General features: G+C 37.9%; 1 protein-coding gene across 1 annotated transcript in view; it reads right to left on the reverse strand.

Annotated features, from left to right (window-relative positions):
* The window catches only part of LOC116635238 (collagen alpha-6(VI) chain), a 114,691-nt gene that overhangs the window by 50,366 nt on the left and 43,917 nt on the right, over positions 1-20,408 (reverse strand). Inside the window, exons 23-26 of the mRNA XM_032409169.1 lie at positions 12,904-12,939; positions 11,334-11,396; positions 9,408-9,470; positions 1,837-1,899 (exon numbers count right to left, since the gene is read on the reverse strand). Coding sequence (XP_032265060.1) covers positions 1,837-1,899; positions 9,408-9,470; positions 11,334-11,396; positions 12,904-12,939 — 225 coding nt within the window. The remainder of the gene's footprint in view (positions 1-1,836; positions 1,900-9,407; positions 9,471-11,333; positions 11,397-12,903; positions 12,940-20,408) is intronic.

Raw genomic sequence — 20,408 nt, forward strand, 5'->3', positions numbered from 1 at the left:
CATACATCCTTCCTCACTATAAGATAAATTTGGTTCTCATCAGTGACACCACTTCTCCTGCAGCCTTCTTGAGGACAAGAAGGGAGCAATTGCCTCTGTTCCAAACTTTCCTTTTCAGACTACTATTGCTAAAGAGCATGCTCTAGGAATCCTTTTTTGTTGGAGTTGATTATCCCTGTTTTCCATGTATCTCATTTCACCCTCCAGTCAATGGTCCTTGCAACTGAACTGCAAGCCTCCATCATTTCAGTCCTTCTTAGCAGATCTTCATTACAAAGCTAGCCCCTCTTCTCATGCCCTCATTCTCATCCTCTGTGTCAAGAAGTTTCTCCATTAATTATCTACTCTGACATCTTCAACCTTCTTCTTTCTGTTTTTGTCTTCTCTGCTCAGACACATACTATACAGTCCCTCCTATCATTGAAAACAAATACCCAGCTTCAATCTGTCCTAGACTGGTAGTTAATGTCCTCCCCAAGCCTAGCTTCTTCAAAGAGTAGTTTATAGCCCTGAATCCATTTCTTGCTCACCAACACATTATTTAGTCCTTTGTAGGCTGTCTTCCTTTCTTTCTTTCCCTCTCAAATGCTACATTTTTGAAAATATTCTTTGGAGCATCTTAGCCACCAGAGGCAATGGCTTCTTCATTCCCCCTTCCTTATCTGTTCTGCACCAGCTGACACATTTGACCTCTCATTCCTCAACTCTTCTCAGCATCCAGTATGTATTTCTTTCTTTCCCCTCTTTTCTAATAATTCCCTGTCTCCTCTTACCCTTCTTACAAATAGACACCACCAAGAATCTTTTTAAAACTCCAAATGCTTCTGAAACTGCATCTCCAACCAGCCCTAAACTCTTTCCTCTATTCCCCAAAACAAGTGGTTCCCTTCATTCCAACACCACTCTTTCTCATGACTTTCCTACTTCTGGGAGGGTACTATGGCGCGAGCCAAGTTACTCATGCTGTTTGACAAGGTCCAAGTATGGGGGACGATCCTGAAAACAGGAGACTCCACAGCTGGCTCCTGCTATTCTCTTTAATTTTGTTTATGGCAATCTTTATAATTGTGGGAATATTTCTGGGGTTTCATGATAAAGTGACTACTCATCTTAGTTACGCCTATCTAAGCAATCATAATGAAACTAATTCCACGAAGAATTAGTTTCTATAGAACAAAATAACAAGACGGTCACGCTCTGTCTAGCACCTTTCTCTTTGCGTACTGTTTTTTAGTTTTAGCGAAAGTCAATAAGCGGAAATCAATAAAGGTCATGTTAATCATTACAAAGGAAAAATGAAAGAAGGCCATGGCTGTAATCCAGAAAATGATCTAAGATTTGGAAAAACAAAAATATCCTAACATATAAATAAAGTTCCTCCGAGGCTGTCAGGAGGAGATGCTTGCAACCTGATCCTGTGTCTGTGTCTCCTCATTCGCCGATGCCATCCTTTCCTACGAGAGACCCACCCCAGCTGGAGCTGGACTCCAGCAGTACTACACTCATGCCAGAAGTCCACAAGTCATGTAGCCCTCTTCTCTCTACCTTAGTTCCCTACTAGAAGAGTCCTCCAGAATCATCATGAGCCTTTCCCTGAGGTCCCCCTGGCTAAGATTGGGTGTAGCCCCTCATGAAATTATGCTGAGCTGGAATCCTTGACCTCATTGTGGTCCACACCCACATCCTTAGATGTTGCTGGCTCTCTAAGAATCAACCCAGTGGTAGGGGCAATAAGACGTTCTCCTTTGTGTTGAAAGGGCTCTGGCTAACACAACCAGACACACTTACTTTGAGGAGAAAACCTTAACTTTGGTGGGCTTAAAGAATGTGACCTACTTTATTTCCTTGGCTTCCCAAATGGCCTGGACTCCCTGCTTCTCCTCCTGATCCTGGAGGCCCCTGAAACAAAACAAGGATTGCAAATATAGCAGAACATAAAGCAACTTTCCCTTAAAGCCTTTGTGTCTCTTCTAAGAGGAAAATGAACCACAGATGGGAAAAGAGTTATGGCTTTATTGATTTCTGCTCTGGAAAAAAGTATCACAGCTGTCAAATAAAAACTAGTAAATAAAAGAAAATTAATAAAGTAATTCATGCCAGATGTGGCCTAAATGATCATGCTTTCTTGTGAATCTTCTTTTCCAAAGAGATTTTACATTCTCACTGTTTTGCTTTTACAGCAGCTGTTGCTAAAATGTCTGTCTAACATTTAAAGAAGGCATTCCAAGTGACATTTGCCTTTAACTGTATTCTGTCTGGTTCCTTGCTTTCGTAGAAAGCATTTTTTAAGGTAAACTTGTATTTATTTGCAAATAATACAATTTGTTCAATAGAAAGCTCAAGAAACATCACCAAAATAATTAGCATTAATAACAAGATATGTTCAGGTGTACCAGATAAATATTCTGAAATAGTTTTCTATTTCCTACTGATAAGTTAGAAAAGTAAATGTACATAAATTCCCATTTACCATTAGAAGAAAAACACCTGTGAATATGTAGAATTTAATAAGAAAGATAAAAGACCTATATAAAGAAAGCTTTAAGATCTTACTGAAGAATATAACAAAAGTTAAACAGAGGAATAAACATACCACACATCTATATGGAAAATCTATTTGATATATTAGAAGTCTCTTTAATGTTCTAGAAAGCATGTTTTATTGGGATAGCTTTAGAGCTGAACATTTAAAAATCCCAATTCAGAGACAGCCCAACCGCTTTCCTATGTTACCAACACTTGGGATCAGATTTTTCCTTCTGTTGCCGTATCCAAACATATGCCATCCAAACATATGGCAACAGAAATCTCCTTTGGTTAAAATGTTTACATAGGTACTTGTAAATAATCCCAGCACCACTGAATTTAAATCATTTTCAGATTTTTTTTTTTGGCCATGATTACTGTAATTAAAAAATAAATAAATAAACCAAATCTGTGTAGTAAGCATGATACTTAGCAAATTTTATTCAGAAAAAAATTATGACATTAGCTTTTTTATCTTTAAAAAATTAAAAATGTAGTAAGTTGGACATAAAAATTTCCTAATAGGAAAGACTGTTGAACAGTATATTGGTCACTTAGGGAAGATAATAATGATCTTTCTACAACCTTCCATTTTTTTCCTCTCCCTTCTTTATCTCAAAGAAGAATTTCAATTTCTTCACCTTCCATAGCTCTCAACCCTTTCCCTTCAAACTCTCACTTCCACCAGTGCATGGGGCTAGCTCCCATGACTTTCATATTCAATCCCATTAGACTCTTTTCTGTTCTCACCTTATTTGAGTTTGATCATGTATTCTTTGAAACTTTTCCATTAATTTCTCTAACACCATGGACTTCCTGGTCCCTCTCTGGTCTCTTCTCCACTTGCCTCTTAAATTTCCATGTACTCTGAGGCTCCATCCTTGGACCTTATTTTTTCACTTAATTCCTTCTTCCTGAGTGACACCCCTATAGATTCACATACCACTTTACAAAATAACTCCTAAATAGATGGATCTCCTGCCCAAACCACTCAACTAAATGCCAGACTCATATATTAAAATGTCTATTGGATATCCCATAGGAACTGATTACCAAAGATAATTATATTTACTGTAAGTCATGCTTAGTTTCATATTCTCTTTATTAAGGAGTGGTGTCACCCCTTTCCTCCCTGAAACCTAAGCTGGAAACATAGGAATCATCCTATCCCCTCCCTTAGCTCATCTCTCAAAACCTATCAGTTACAAGTCCTACAGATTCTATTTCCTTTCTGTACCCATCTCTCTTCCACTATCACCTACCTTCTCTCTTCCATTCATATTGCTATCACCTACCTTCAGGCCTTCCTGCTTTCTGTCTAAATTCCTGGATTCCCTGACTGTAGCCTGGTCTCTCTCTAATCTATTATTCTCTCCTTTTCCCTTTTGATTTAAAATGTCTGGTTGATGCTGCCACTTTTTATGAAATTCTGAATTCTGAGTAGCTTTCAGAATAAAGTTGATGGTCTTTATTTATTAATATATAAAATCCCTCAAAATGTTGGTATTGCAGGTCTCCATAGTCATCTGGGACTACTTCAATCACTGTATGTTTATGCTCAAACCATCTGAAGTCACCAAATACTTCTTGTTGTCTTAGGTCTTCCCACTTGTGCAAGTTCTTCCCTTAGTTGGTCCATTTTTCTGTCTGGAGGGAGATACAATCTCCCTCTTGTGAAAATCTTACTTTTAGCATCACTGTTTCAAGAATACCCGAACCCCCTGGCTCTACTGCGTCTCACAACTGTCCAACAGATTCCTCTACTCTGTATGTAATTGTTCATTTCTTTCTTTCTCTCATCTTCTAGAAACTATCCTTGAAGGAAGGGGCATGCCCAATTGGCTTCCTATCTCTGGAATTTAGTAAATATCTAGAACCCATCAATCCACCCATCCATTCATCTAGCTATCCACACACCTATCCAGGAATAGCCCCCAAGAAGGATGAAATGATGTGTTTAATTTGATTTTCCATATATTTTTTCTGTACTTCACAGAAGGATAAAGTAGAAAGATTTCAACTGTCCTTGACAATAAAGGGCAAATTGGAAATCTTGCCTAGGAGCTCTCTTTCTGGGCTTCCTTCAGACATAATGAACTCTGAGATGAAGGAGATTTCGGGGAGATTACCTTATGTGTAGTCACTTCAAGCACACACAAGCACAATGAGAGATTATCCTGTTTGAAAGCCCTTCAAAATGGAAGATTTCTTGGATGGATGGATGCATACATGCAGACAGGGCATGGTCATCAGAACATCAGAAAACCTGATTCTATTTCCTGTGCAGGACCACACAAAATACCAGACTGGTGTTTGTGACTCCTTGAATGGGCCTCAAGCTTCAGTGAATTGTTACCCAGGTATATTAACTACTCAAATACCTCTGGTTGTACAGGGGACCACATATTTAAAGGAAAGATGAAAAACTCCCTGCCACCCCAAGATATCAAAGAGTCAAAAAATTGCTTTGATTTGAGGGCAAGAGCATCTATGGAATATAAACAGAAGATTAGGGCATTTAAAGGAAAAGGGCACCAGCTAGAGGTGAAATCTTTATTGGCTTTGTTGTAATGGCAGCCTTTTATTGAGCATTTATTTTGTGCAAAGCACTATGCTAAGAAGTATATATTGACACTATACAGACTTTCTCAATCACAATGAGATACATATTATCGACACTGTTGTTTACCAATAAAAATCAGATTGTCAAAGCATTTAACTCCCAATCACCATTAATAGGAGGGTAAGATGGGAACCAAACCTGATTCTGACTCTACACTGAACTCCTGGCCACTCTTCCTGCTGTTTTGAGGCCTGTATCTGGGACAGGATTCCCAAACTCTACTAATCATGCACCACCTGAGACTGGAGTTTTAAAAATGTGAATCTCCAACCTTGATGCAGGAGGCTGGGGCCAGATCTACCCTCCACTCTCGGGACTTGGGCTGGGGGTCTTTTGCTCATGTTTAGACTCTGCCACAGAGTCTTCTGCAATCACAACTGCTTAATACAAGTGTTAAGTGATGATAGAAAGGAGATGTTTAGAGTTTAAATGTTTTTAAAAACTGTCCTTAGATAGCATCTTATCAGAAAGGATCACAGTAGGAGTTTGGGATTAATGGCTGGAGCAGTGCCAAGGACACTTCGACTTTGGATGGAATATGGCTGGGGAGGTGCAAGAGGTTCAGGTTCTTCTCGTGTTTAAAAGGAATCCTGTCACTTATTTTCATGGGGGTAAAACCCTGCCTACACTGACAATCAGTAAATTGTCAGGCTGGGCTGGAGCCACCCAAGGAGATTAAACGCTCAGCATCTTTAGGAGTCAGATATGAGCTAATTCTGAGAAAATAAAAGTCAAGAGGCCAGCAAGGGGTGGGCTAATGCAAGAACAAACCCCAAGATACCTGAGACGTTGATCTTGACAGTGCTAGTCTAAGACACAGCCTCTAACCTCAACTTCTAATCCATCATGCATCCTATACTCCATCCATGTTGAACCATTTATGGTTCCCCAAACTCACTTTGATATCTCTTTTTAGAATACCTGGATCCTTTTCCCAGATGCCTGCCTCTCCCTTGGTCACCTGGAAAACACCTCCTTATCCTGCAAAAGCTAAAACATTCTTCTCCTGCTCTAATGCCATCCTTGCTCCCACCACTCTACCCTGGGTGTAATTCCGTTTTAGCATTTAGTACATCACATCTCAACTATTTGTTTGCGTTGGTGTCCTTTATGAGATTGGGAGCATGTCCTTTTTTTTCTTTAAGATATGTTATTTATTTGAGAGGGAGAGAGAGAGCAACTGCGCGCGTAAAAGCAGGGGGAGGGAGAAGCAGACTTCCCACTGAGCAGGGAGCCCAATGACGACGCCAACACTGGGGCTGGATCCCAGGATGCTGGGATCGTGACCTGAGCTGAAGGCAGAAGCTTAACCGACTGAGCCACCCAAGTGCCTCGGGAGCAGTCCTTTTATCCTACTATAGGATCCTACTATAGGATCCTACTATATATCCTACTATATAGGACCTACACACAGGAAGCACTCAGCAAATATTTGAGTAAAAGGAATGGTTGGTGGATCATCCAACCTAGATTATGCAGAATGATGAAATCCAATCATTGCAGTTCAGATTACATATTGTTATATTGTTATTATTATCATGGCCTCCCTTGGATTAGAGACTCTCATGCTTTGGGCATAAAATGTCCCTGCTAAATTAAGTAATACTGATGCAATATAGTAGTAATAAACACTTACATAGTGCTTACTATATTGCAGACACTGTTCTAAGAACCTACCTATATTAAACCATTTAATTTTCACCTAATGAGGTAGCTCCTATTATCATCCTTATTTTACAGCAGAGAAAATTGAGGCACAGAGAGGTTAAATAAATTACCCAAGGCCACACAGCTAGGAAGGTACAAACCTTGCAATCAAACCCAGGCAGCCTGGTTTTAGGCACTATGCCCCTGACCACTATATTATGCTTTGTAAAGATGACAACAGAAATTCTACTTTGTGTCCCAAATTTGCATGGAATAATTCCAACATTTCTTGATATTGCATGTGACATTAGTGATTATTTCACTAAAAACAACTAAGAATAATTCCAGCACTAACCTGAATTAGTATGTATGTCTGATTTTCCATTCCTTTTCTAGGCATGATTATATTAGTGCAGTACCCTAGGGTAAACCAAACAAGAAGGAACAAAAGAAGGTATAAAAGAATATGCCATTCTTTTCAAAGTTATACCTTCTTTTTCACTGTGCCATGGACTATATTTCTTTCATGTCATAGCCATATACTTGGTTGGATTAGCACATTTTGATTTATGCAGAATGCCCCAACACTGCATAAATTAATAAGCCTTCAGAACACTGTCAACAGAAATCACATGCCTTTTTCTAAATGTATAGCCTAAGAAAAAATTGAAGTCTTCAATTAAAAAACACTCCTGTGAGGCGTGCCTGGTGGCTCAGTTGGTTAAGCATCTGACTCTTGATATCAGCTCAGGTCTTCATCTCAGGGTTGTGAGTTCAAGCCCCATGATGGGCTCCATGCTGGGCATGAGCTTACTTAAACAAAATGAAACAAAAAACACTCCTGTTATTTCACCTAAGTGGCTGGTTCTTAAGCCTATGTCAGTAGATTTATAGAACCAATAAAGAATAACGCTCTCTTATATATCTGATTGTGTTGGTCTCCCATGGTTTTCCTTTGGAAACAACAATTTTGAGATCCCATTCATCATGTCCTGAATATAGAAAATTCTACCTATCTTTGAACTAGCACTTTCACTGTGTTGACAAGGGTATTTCAAGAAAAGCAAGCAAAGAAAGAAAACCATGATTTCTAGCCAGATAAATAGAAGAGGGAGAGAGAAGTTGTGCCTTTTGACTAACGCTGGCAATGCCAAGAGGTTGAATGATTTATAACTATAACCAATCTTGCCAAAGCAAGATTAAAGGGGTCTCACTCAGACAAGTACATTATAGGGCAAATGGAATAACTTATTTGAGTAACAGCCACTTGGATACAATTTTGGATTCTAGAAGAAGGGAATTACCAAGTTCTTTGGATTTCAACCCATCTACATCTCAATATTTTATATAAACAGATGAGATAATCACCTGATATGTTTCCCTTGGCATTTGCTGGGTTTGTTTTTTTTTTTTTTAATCCCAACTAGTGGTGCCAGCAAGTTTTTAATGATTCAAGGATGTGAATACAAAACCGTTACTTTTCATCAATTCAGTTCTACAATGAAATTTTTAAAGTTTTCATGCTGTTCGAAGGAGTACATTCATCAAACTGGGAACAAATATCCTCATGAGCAGTAATTAATATGCTTTAAAATATTGTATCATCAGATATAGGTTTATGCAAATAGCGTCTTAAATATTTTCATGATGAGCACATTCACTTAAGTGTTGGACCACTGCCTAATGGACACAAAGTAATGGATTCACTTTATCCCATAAGTCAAGTGCAAATCCCAATTGTGTCTCATTCATTCATTTACTAATTGATTCATTATATAAATAAATGTTGAGCTCTACTGTGTGGCAGCCCTGTTATTCTAGGCTCTGGGATATAGTATAAGCAAAACAAAGTTCTGACCCTCAGGGAGACAAAAAGCTAAACAAATATAATAGCAATTAGGCAATGGCCAGATCATGTAGGGACCTGCTACTCAAAGTGTGGTCTGGGAATGAGCAGCATCAGTACTGCCTGGAAGCTCACTGTAAGTGTAGAACCTCAGGCCCCACCCCAGACCTACTGATCAGAATCAGCACTTTAACAAGTTGTCCTGGTGATTCTCAGGGACTTTGAAGTTGGAGAAGTGATGTGGGAAAGTCAGTCCCAACACTGGGTGTGTCTATTAGAATTGCCTGGGGAGAATTTAAAGTTACTGATACCCTGGCCTCACCTTCAGAGATTCTGATTTAAATGGCCTGGGGAGGATCCCAGGTGGTGGAGTGTTTTATAATCTTCCCAGGAGATTATCATGTGTAACTAGGTTGAGGAGCACTGAAGAAAGTTGTATTCTGGGTGCGATGGGAAGCCCCTGAGATCAGGGGAGTGGCATGACCTGATTTCTACAGAGGAGAAATTCTTAACCTCACAGTGATGGTTGAGGTGTTGAGGCAAAGAGGACTAGAAGCTATCTTCCACCTCTGCGTCTGACAGAAAGACAGCCCACTCTGCAAGGTAGGGACCACAATGTGATGTGGCCATCACATTGAACACTGAACTCAAAACTTTGCTGGTTCACAGGCAGTAAATACTCCTTCTGCAGAAAAGAAACTGCAAGGACATCCATATTAAAGCCAGGATCAGAGCCAGATGCAGTCACTTTCTCTCATTACATACCTGAGGACCTTTACTTCCCAGACCTCCTTTTTCGCCTTTCATACCAGTCTCTCCTCTGGGACCCTACATACAGAGCACACAGAGAATTAAAGCATTATTTTCTTTCTAAAAGAGAACACGTGAATATTAACTTGAATATTAAAGATGGACATGGTAAGTCAGTCACATGGACATAAACTGGAAAGAGAACTCCATTCATGCCCTTGGCTCTGTCTTCATCTGTGAGTTGTCCTTCTGTGTGTGTATATAAGGGTCCAATTTGCAATTTAGGCAGTTGGGGGCATTTATAGTCGACTGAATAAATACTGAACTGTTGAATTTTTCAGTATTGCTTTCTAATTATCCTAAGCATCTTTAGACTCCAAATGCATATATTTCTTATGTGATAAAGAAAATGATCCTTAATTACATAATCTGAAACTGAAATATTAAAATGAATTTTCTATTCAATAACCACACTGAAGACTGGTCATAAGATATAGCATGTGGTAAGATGAAATCTGGATATTTCTACTTCTAGAATATTATGTTGCCTATTAATTGTGGCCTCTGTACATTAGGCAGAGAAACCTTCATGTTGTGTTTGGTTTCTCCATCTCCTTTTAAATTATGTCATGAAGAAAGTCTGTAAAGTGGAAGAAGGGATGTTGTCGTATTATTTGTTTAGCATGAAATAAAACCAGCCAATCTATTGAAATGCTTCCCCACAACCCCAGTGGCAAATATTTCTCACTTGAAGATAAGAAAAGTGAACCTTCCCCAGCTGGCAAGTAAAACAAAAAAAAAGCAATCAAGCTCAAAAGAGATAGAGGTCCAAGGAGGCAGACTGTTTACTGCTCTGAAGTCTTGGTAAAAATGTGAACACAATTTCTTATCTGACATCTAAGGATATTTTGCCCAACTTCCATGCACCAAGCTGACAACACATAATAGTTAATTTTTTTTTAACTATGTGGATTAAAACTTTGAAAAATTATAGAAACTTTGCTTGTCCTGCATTTGCCAAACAGCAAAATTATTTCTCAAGATTTCAAAACAGGGCGCCTGGGTGGCTCAGTCATTAAGCGTCTGCCTCTGGCTCAGGCCATGATCCCAGGGTCCAGGGATCGAGTCCCACATCGGGCTCCCTCCTCGAGGGGAAACCTGCTTCTCCCTCTCCCACTCCCGCTGCTTGTGTTCCTGCTCTCGCTATCTCTGTCTCTGTCAAATAAATAAATAAAATCTTTAAAAAAAAAAATGATTTCAAAACAAAGTTTGGAGAGAAAAAAATATGTTCTAAACTTTCTATAGTCTGACCTCCTTTCCTTCATCTTAGCATTTTCTAGGACTTCCTTCCCCTTCTCAGTATTATTCCAGGCTACATTTTGCTCTTTTTGGCACATGCTTCTTTCCCTTCATGTGATCAGTGTAAGAGCCAACCATGGCTTATTCCTTGCAAAGGAAAATGTGCTGGAGGCAGCTCTCTGGGGAAGTGAGCAAGAAGGTAGGCTGAGTGCCACACTATAGATCACCCCGCTGAAGACTTCAGCTGTATTTGGAACAATTGTTTCCTAGAGTAGAGCCAGTTTTTCTACCACACAGGCATCCAGATATGTAACACTGAGTTCTTACTATACTACATTGACCAAAATTCCTAGTTTTGAGGCTCAACATTTTCTTTGGCTTGAGGTCTCCCCTAGAATATCCTAGCTAGCTTGAACTCATTGCACGTCCCTGCATGTTCATTCCCTTTTCACCCCCTGATGAGACAAAACTTAGATAAAGGAGACCAAATTCTGGACAAGTCAAGACTATGTTGCTTCCTTACTTTATTTCCTGAAAACACTTTAACAAACATCTGTATTTCTGCAAAGAGGTTTGAGGGATTCCATCAAGACTCCAGATTCTTCTTTATGTTCTCAAACCCTGATTAGTTCTGATATGTACCTGAGGGCCCTTAAGTCCCCATGAGCCTTCAAGTCCATCTGGGCCTGGGATGCCTGTTTTCCCCTGTGGTGAGAGAATCAACCTGTTAGCACTGTCTCCTGAGAATTTTGTCTCCTTTATGTACAAGATTATATATTTTCAATCACAATGTCAGTGCAGGATCTTTGGCAAAAATATGAAAAATAAAGAAATAAAAATTTCTATAATCTCATCAAGCAGAGATAACCAGTTACTATGTTGGTATATTTGCTTTCAAGTCTTTATACATATGCACACTCACACACTCCTTTTTTTTTTTTTTCTGTAATGTTTGTAATATATCTGACTTGGGCATTTGGCCTGAAAAAACTAACAGTTTACTTAACGTTTTCTTCAAAAATCTCCAGACATCTTACAACATTATATTTACATTCAAATAGATTAAATATCTATGGATCAAAAGTTGAGAGTATCTTCACATTGCCCTTGAACTCTGACAGAGATAAGAAGTCCAAAGAAGAGGAAGGATTAAAAGGTATAATTTAGTCAACTATTGGGATAGCCTAAAGTTTATGCCCCAGTTGTTACACAGATGTGATTAAATGTCCCTTGCTAATTGCCTTTTCCTAGATCTCAGAGGAATTTCTCAACATTTTCTCTCCCCAATCTTATTTCATGATGTTATTCTGGATTTGCTCTCCTTTTTGTTGAAGTCTAAACTTGAAGTGTGTGTGAGTAATGTCTGTGGATGGTAAACTCTCTTAGTCTTGGTCTGAAAATGTCTACATGTTCATCCGCAGTTTAGCTAGGTATAAAATTCTAAATTAACAGCTATTTTTCTTCTGCCCCTGCATATATCATTTTGTTTTCGGGCATGTTTTATTGCCAAATACAAGTCTGCTGCAATCTAATTTGTTATTCCTTTCAGGGGTAAAAATGCTTTTTCTCTCTGGTCATGTTTAAGATGTTTTATCTTTAGCATTGCAGAGTTTCACCATGATGTGATTGAGAGGGGATTTATTGTTTATCCTCATTGTGTTTTCAACCTGAGGATGTGTGTTTCCTTGTTTCCTCAATTTCATAAATTCCAAGTCACAATTTCTATTATAGATACATGAGGCATGTATATCACCAACATGTACAAAGAAGATATGATACAATATTTGGAATAGTCAACTTTTGAATAAAACAGAAGTCCAATATGTATTAGGGTTTCACTGTACTCTCAGTTTAAAAAGGGTTTATGTAAATTGTAAGATTTCAGAGTTAATTGAACAAAAATCTACAATATCACTCAACTGAATTATTAGTTTGCACTTGAAACCCAAAGTTAAATTTAATAGTAATTGGGCCACCTAGTGTCTCTTGTCATTAATTTTTAGTCTTTGATTGGAATGCCCAAATCTTCATTTTAAGATTTGAGTTCTTGAAATTGTAGCCTAAAAGATTTCTAACATTTTATTCCACAACCAGTATCATCAAAAAGTGAAAGAACTTTAGTCTTGAAAGAGGTTTCCCAGAGCCTTTATTCTTACTCCTTGATTGGACACAGAATACTTATCATTTGGAGTTAAGAAAAAAATAATTGTACCTGTGGGCCTGTATGTCCTCTTCGGCCATGAGCTGCCTAAAATAGGAGGAAAGGTAGGTACTGTTAACTGAAAAAAATGCCTTTTATATTTAAATTAGTAATGAACACCTTAAGGCACTCACTTTTTTTTTTTTTTAAGTACCCACATATTGCTTAAAACATTTCATTATCCACTGCACCATGACAGTAAAATGTTGCCAGCTCTGAATTTCTTATCCTAGGGCAATAGGTAATTAAAATCACATAGACAACTGAAATCTGTACATACTTAAGGGAACAGATTGTGGTCAATAATTTGTCCTCCATTAAACTATTACTAGAGCTGATCATAAGCTCCAAAATTGGCTGATTTGAATTTAATTTCTTTGCATTTTTCCAAAGTACTATCACGTAAGCCAAAAATCAGGAGTGGAGTGGCCAAAAGGCAGGAAGCCAGAGGAAAAATTGGGAGAACTGACTCCATTGAACTTTATTATAGATTAATTTCAGAATCTAAATATAACCAGACTAATTTTACCCTCTTCCCCCCAAAAAGCCAAATAATAAGCTTATCTGTCAAAAATTAAAGAATCAGCCCAAGCATTCAGAAGTTCTCAATTATGTTAATGAAATATTCAATCAAAACAGCAGCACTACATAATCTAGTGAATTTTTCCTAATACTCTCATATGTAAGGTCAGGGCCTGGGTATATTTCAGATCAACATTTTGTAGATCTGGAAATCACACAAAGACATTTTATTGTCTAACTTAGGATGTCTCAGTAAAGTCATAGCAAGACTGACACCAGGATTTGCAAAAATCAGTATAATATCAGATGACATTTTCTTGATGGACATTTGAGATATTCAGATCAAAATTCTATGTGAGGCCAGTGCTGCAGACTTTAAATTCTTCTAATCATATTTTAGTTAAAATCTATTGTTATCTAAGAAACAGACTGTGTATATCTGGAGAAATGGAGACCTATCTCTTTAAAACCATGATGAGTCTTCTTGAGATGAGAGTTTAAATCCTCTCTATCAGAGGGAGGAAGAGAAGCTCTCTCCACTCCTTTAGTACAAGGGTTTATCTGTCCTGGTTCAATTTACTACAGTTTCATTCAGAAAAGTATCTACCAATAATCTATTATCCACAAAGCATATTGTATGGAAACCACGGGAGCATAAAGATTTCACACACATATACACACACACAGTTCTTGACCTCTCAAGGGACCCTCATATTTTGGGTTTGGGGGGTGAAGAGATAAATATTGCAATATTAACAAGGCATAGTATGGCAAAAGCCATAAGAAAGGGAAGATGGAAATATGGGTTTCAAAGAAAGCAATTATATCCAGTTTGTCAAATTAGGAAAATATTCCTAGAGGAAGATTATTTTTAAAAGTTTATTTTAAGTAATCTCTACACCCAACATGAGGCTTGAACTCACAACCCCGAGATCAAGAGTCTCATGCTCTACTGACTGAACCAGCCAGATACCCTGGAATATATTTTTGATATGGGTTTCACAGAACGTGTAGGAGTTTTATAGGTAGAAGAAAATGAAAGAAGTCTTTCTAGTAAAGGGTATAGCCTAAGTAATGAACTAGAGGCAGGAAAAAAGGAAGAGTATTTGATGGTGTGTATTTGACCATTTCTGGGTCAAAGGTGTGAGAAGAGAGGGGAGTAGTAGGGTTACTAAGCTGAAGGGTTCATATTCCCTTTAGCGGAAACCACTGGGGCCCTTAGAGCAGGAAATGTGCATGGCCAGACTTTAAGTGGATACATCTGGGTGTGGTAGGCACAACTGAACCTATATTCAGGCAAAATAAAGAGCTTCCTATAGGATATGATTTAAAGGATATGAAACACAACCTTACATCCAAAAATCTTTCTCTGGTCCACTGTCACAGTGTTTGAAATAACATCAAGAAACATTTGGTGTCTGTGTCTTTAAGGTTTGACTTTGAAAGGCCTTGATTAAAATTAGCCATCTCAACATTGAGCTCCTGCTCCCTAGAGGCACTGGGGTGAGTGGTAATAAGTAAAAACTGATTTCTGTCCCTAGGCAGGAGTTTATAAGCCTAACAGAAGAGATAGACTTTAATCCACTATTCATGCATAATGGAAACATCTCTAGAAGTCATCACCTAGCACTTTCATTAATGGCTATGTGGGATTTAAACTTTAAATGAAAGTCATAAGTTTGAGATACCTTGGATAGGTGTGAGAGACTGAAAGAAAATAAGGAAATGGGGGAGATAATTTTACACTTTTGTTTTACATTTTTTTTAATGCTTTAGATGGGAAAGATTAAATCCCAAATGTCTTCATGGTTTACCCATGGCTTGTAGTTGTCTGGTAACTCATCCAGACAGTCTAACTTATCTGTGAAAGGAAATGTGAATGAGCACATCAAGAAAGAAAATAACCCCAAAGGCATCCTGAGAGTAAGAAGACCCAGAACAGGATACTCAGTCTTGTTGGTCCCTCATAGCCTGGCTTTCTGATGGTTTACCAGGACCCACTTTTCCAGATAGGTATGGACTGATTTGAGACACAATCCCCAGGGAAAAAAATAGGACATTCTTAATGGTAAAACATCACATTAATACTGAATCTTAATGGCAAACACTCATTCACAGTGATGACTGACTGCCTGCCTGGGGGCACTTCAAGCTGCCCCTTAAAGTAGTGCCAAGAGAGTTGAAAAGGGAAAAGCAAACTAACAGCCCTCTAGACTGAATAGGACTGAAGGCCATGCTTTAGTATGAGGCTACAGTTGCTGCTCATGATCCATGGCACAAGAATCTGTTCTAATTCTCAGTGAAGTTTGGCTCAGAAAGAACCAATCTCCCATCCCCACCTCCTGCCCCAGTGCTGTGGCTTTCTGGTCCTGATCCTACTCCCTCCACCATCCCAATCCAACCCATTAAAGACTGCTGGTAGAGCACCAATTACAGCTTGTTATCCCTACAGTTCCATCCCCCTCTACAATAGTGGTTTCAAACTGCAAGAGGGGGATTTAGCAACCCCCCTTCTCTGGCAACATTTGGCAATGTCTGGAGATGGTTTTCGTTGTCACAAGTTGGGGCTGCTGCTAGCAGCTAGTGGGTAGAGGCCAGGGATAATACTAAACATCCTACAATGCACAAAACAACTTCCCACAACAAAGAATTATCTGATCCAATGTCAATAATAGGTTGAGACACCATCTCTTGAATCTGTAATATGATTCTAGGTGCCTTGAGAATAAGGACTAGGTCTTATTTGATTTTGTAGCTCTAGTAGTAGAGTTGCTGATACACTGTAGGTGTTCAATAAATGTTTGTCAAATGAATCAAGGTCAGATTTGGTCAACTGCTGTTATTTCCCTGCATGCCACACCGTACCAGCATCCTCCAATCACTTTTTAGTTCAGCAGAATCTTACTGCACCAAAGAGTCCTCAATACTTATTATCTATCTATATTTTAGAGTTTTTCAGTTAGTGGTATAAATTTTTCTTCCTCTGAAAGGACAATGACTTTACTCTTATTAAAATATGATACATGCTGATTTTTAAATATTCAAACGCAGGAAAAAACAGAATAAAAATTTAAGTCACCCCCCCCCAAAAATTGAAGACATCCCAAATCCTACATAGATAAAACTATTGTTAACATTTGGTAATCATGATTCCCAACATCTTCTTATGCATGTTTACAGATAGAGTTCTAAATAATAGTACTTTTTTTTTTTTTTTAAAGATTTTATTTATTTATTTGAGAGAGAGAGACAGAGGGAGCACAGGCAGGGGGAGAGGCAGATGCAGACTCCCAGCCGAGCTGGAAGCCCGACATGGGGCTCGATCCCAGGACCTGGAGATCATGACCTGAGCCGAAGGCAGACACCCAACCATCTGAGCCACCCAGGTGCCCCTAAATAATAGTACTTTTGATTAAGAAAGGATGATGGTATTTATGCTATTTTAAAATTAAAATATTACATTTAATTTTACTTGAATTTAATAGAAGAACAAGATAAATGGGGGCTGTATTGCCTGAATTTTTGAAGGCTTTATCATATTAATTACTCATATGTACAAAGGACAACTCAGGTGGGTATGAAAATCTTGAACCCCTGGATTTCCTTCAGAACTCTACCTATTCTACTGCTCTCCCTTTTGGCCCTGATTGTTGTGAAAAAGGCTCAAGACAAACTGGGTTTTCTATCTTTTCTGCTTGGAAATTCTTGGAGATTCTTCCTTTACATAGTAAGTTTGGTAATTTCACTAGGATGTAGCTCAGTGTTAAAGTTTTTGTATCAATTTTTTTTCTGAGTCAGAATATGCCTTTTCTACCTGCACATTTGAGCCTTTTTATAAGAAATTCTCTTTTATTATACTTCTGAATATTTTCTACATTAGTCTGTTTAACTTAGTAATGCAAATTGTACAGTTGTGGGCTCTCCATTGTCCACCTCTATCATCGCTTTTGTGGTTTCTTGATTACTATATGCCCAACTATAGTTTCAGTCTTATTTATTCTAATTTTTTTGTTGCTCTTAACCTATCTTGCATGTTCATCACCCCCAAACACTACCAGCTTGCTTTCTTCACTTTCTATCATCTTGTCAGTTCTTTAGACTCTTTTTAGAGCAATCACATTGCCTTAGTTTTTTCGAGACTTTAGAGAACTATTTGCCAGAGTCATTCTGTCTTTTCCTTGAATAATTCTTCTCCCAATAAGGGTTTATTTGCCCTTTGCTCATGTCATTTTCCTCTTCTTTCTATGCATAAGTCTTAATAATCATTTAATAATGAAGATTAATATTATTTCTGGTTATTAATCACTTTTGAAGAGGGCCACCTATTTACTGAATAACTGTATGTGGTGTAGCTGGACCTAGGTCAGTAGCTTTGATATAGATATGTTGTCTCAAACCCTTTCTCATCATGAAGTATTTCTTTTACCTCATGCTACCTCTCCCTTCAAATTTGGGCATTTAAGAGATTTATGGAACTCACATAAAGCCCCTTAAATCATAGTTTTGCAATAGTCACTGTTTCTTCGATATTTGCAGCTTCCATGGACCAGACTGCTGGTTGTAGATATTAAAAATGAAATATTCTTTAGTTTTCCATGATTTCTGCCTCCTCAGCCACACTGTTTCTATGGGTATATTCTCTGATCTTCTCAAAACCTGAAAGCTACTTTTAGAGAAATCTGATCCCTGCTTGAGGTCTGAGGTATATGTATAAGCTTTCCAAAGTCTCCCTTCATTAAGATCTAGATTTTAAAAGAACTGGCCAATATTTGCCATCACATGTGGCTTGAAGTTGTGGTCATTCTTTGTTAATGTCTTTTTAATTTCTTGTGTTGTTTTTGGTAAGTTGCACAAAAAGGAATAGTAAAAAAAACCACATTGACTTTGCCATCTTTAGCTGGAAGTCCCACTTTTACTCCTGAATGACACTGCTGAACCTATAACCCAAATGGGGACATATTTCTTAGGAGTTGTGCAGTTTAAATAATACATGGTGATGCTGTGTTAGCCTCTAGAGAGCCTCTATAAAACAATAAAAGTACATCTCCCATGCCAGGAAATCTTGGATGATATTCTTTAAGTTCAAAATATTTTCCCAGGGTATGTAAGCTGGCTACACCCTTTTAGAAAGTGAAATGAATAGCAAATGTATTGCTTTATCTTTAGGTGCATTAACACAGCAGCAGTAGTAAAGTGCTTTCCCAGCAACTAAATTCTGCACATTTTAAATGTAACTTCTGTTTTCATTTCCATTTTCTTTGCCTAGCAAAGAAGAGGAGTTCCAAGCTACAAAAATATCTTCTTGATGAAGTATAATAGCTGGTTCTATGAACTTCTGCTCAGAAAATACGATGCATAATAAATGTAATATATCAAACTAGTTTTTATCTGCTCAGTAAATAGCACAAAGAATTGAGGAGGGAGGTGGAGGAAGTTGGAGAAAGTAGATAACTAAGAATGGAAAGGAAATGCTGCAAAATGAAAAAAGGTCTAATTTAGAACCTGATGCAAGCACTTAAGTGTATTTTATTAGAGTTATCTCTTTTTATTAGATAAAAATTTTCTTTTATAATTTCTGTGCTCTTCCAAGTAGTCAGGCACAGAACCTTTTTCAAAAAGTGCTTGTTGAAAAAATACGACAAAACAAAACAAAATAAATAAGAAAGACCCCAAAAGGTTGTATAAGCAAGTGACCCAATTTCATTCTTAGTATTTCCACAATATGGAGGTTCCTCAAAAAATTAAACATAGAGCTACCTTATGATCCAGCAATTCCACTTTTGGGTATATATATCTGAAGGAAATGCGAACACTAATAAAAAAGATACCCACACCCCTGTGTTCATTGCAGCATTACTTACACAATAGCCAAGACATGGAAGCAACCTAAGCAACCACTGATGGATGAATGGATAAGGAATATGTGATGTGATATATATATATATAACAAAATGTATATATATATATATATGTATAAATATAACAGAATATTATTCAGCCAAAAAAAGGAGATCCTGTCATTTGTGACAACATGGATGGACCCTGAAGGTATTGTACTAAGTGAAATAAGTCAGAGATAGACAAATACTATATGGTCTTGCTAATATGTAGAATCTCAAAAATACAAAAACAAAACAAAACAAAAAAATAACTCCAAAAACTTGACTGACTCCTAGACACAGAGAACTTTTGGTAGTTGCCAGAAGTAAGGAGTTGGGGGGGGGGGTGGATAAAATTGGTAAAATGGGTCAAAAGGTACAAACTTCCAGTCACAAAATAAATCATAGGGATGTAATGTACAGCATGGGGACTATTGCTAATAATACTGTTTCGTATATTTGAAAGTTGCTAAGAAAGTAGATCTTAAAAGTTTTCAGTACTTGGGGCGCCTGGGTGGCTCAGTTGGTTAAGCGACTGCCTTCGGCTCAGGTCATGATCCTGGAGTCCCGGGATCGAGTCCCGCATCAGGCTCCCTACTCAGCAGGGAGTCTGCTTCTCCCTCTGACCCTCATGATCTCTCTATCTCATTCTCTCTCTCAAATAAATAAATAAAATCTTTAAAAAAAAAGTTTTCAGTACAAGGAAAAATTTGTAACTACACATGGTGATGAGTGTTAACTAGATTTATTGTGGTGATTATTTCACAACCACATATACAAATCATGTTATACACCTGAAACTAATGTTATACATCGACTAAATCTCAATTAGTACTATACATATATGCTTTAAAATTGAGCACAAATAGAAACCAGTTTAGTATACTGTATTTATTATGCATTGTATTGTCTGAGAAGTTCACAGAATCAGCTATTATACTCCACACAAAGAAAATGTTTTTGTGTCTTGGAACACACACCTTCTTTGCAAGGCAGAGAATATAGAAGTAAGAACAGAGGACTTATACCAGGACTGACTTTCCTAAGTAGTCATAAAATTGGCAGAGGAATGGAGTTTGGGACTTAAAATGACATCACTGGCAATGGCAGTTAGCA

The sequence above is a fragment of the Phoca vitulina genome, unplaced genomic scaffold, assembly GCF_004348235.1.
Source record: "Phoca vitulina isolate PV1807 unplaced genomic scaffold, GSC_HSeal_1.0 scaffold10, whole genome shotgun sequence".
Taxonomy (NCBI): Eukaryota; Metazoa; Chordata; class Mammalia; order Carnivora; family Phocidae; genus Phoca; species Phoca vitulina.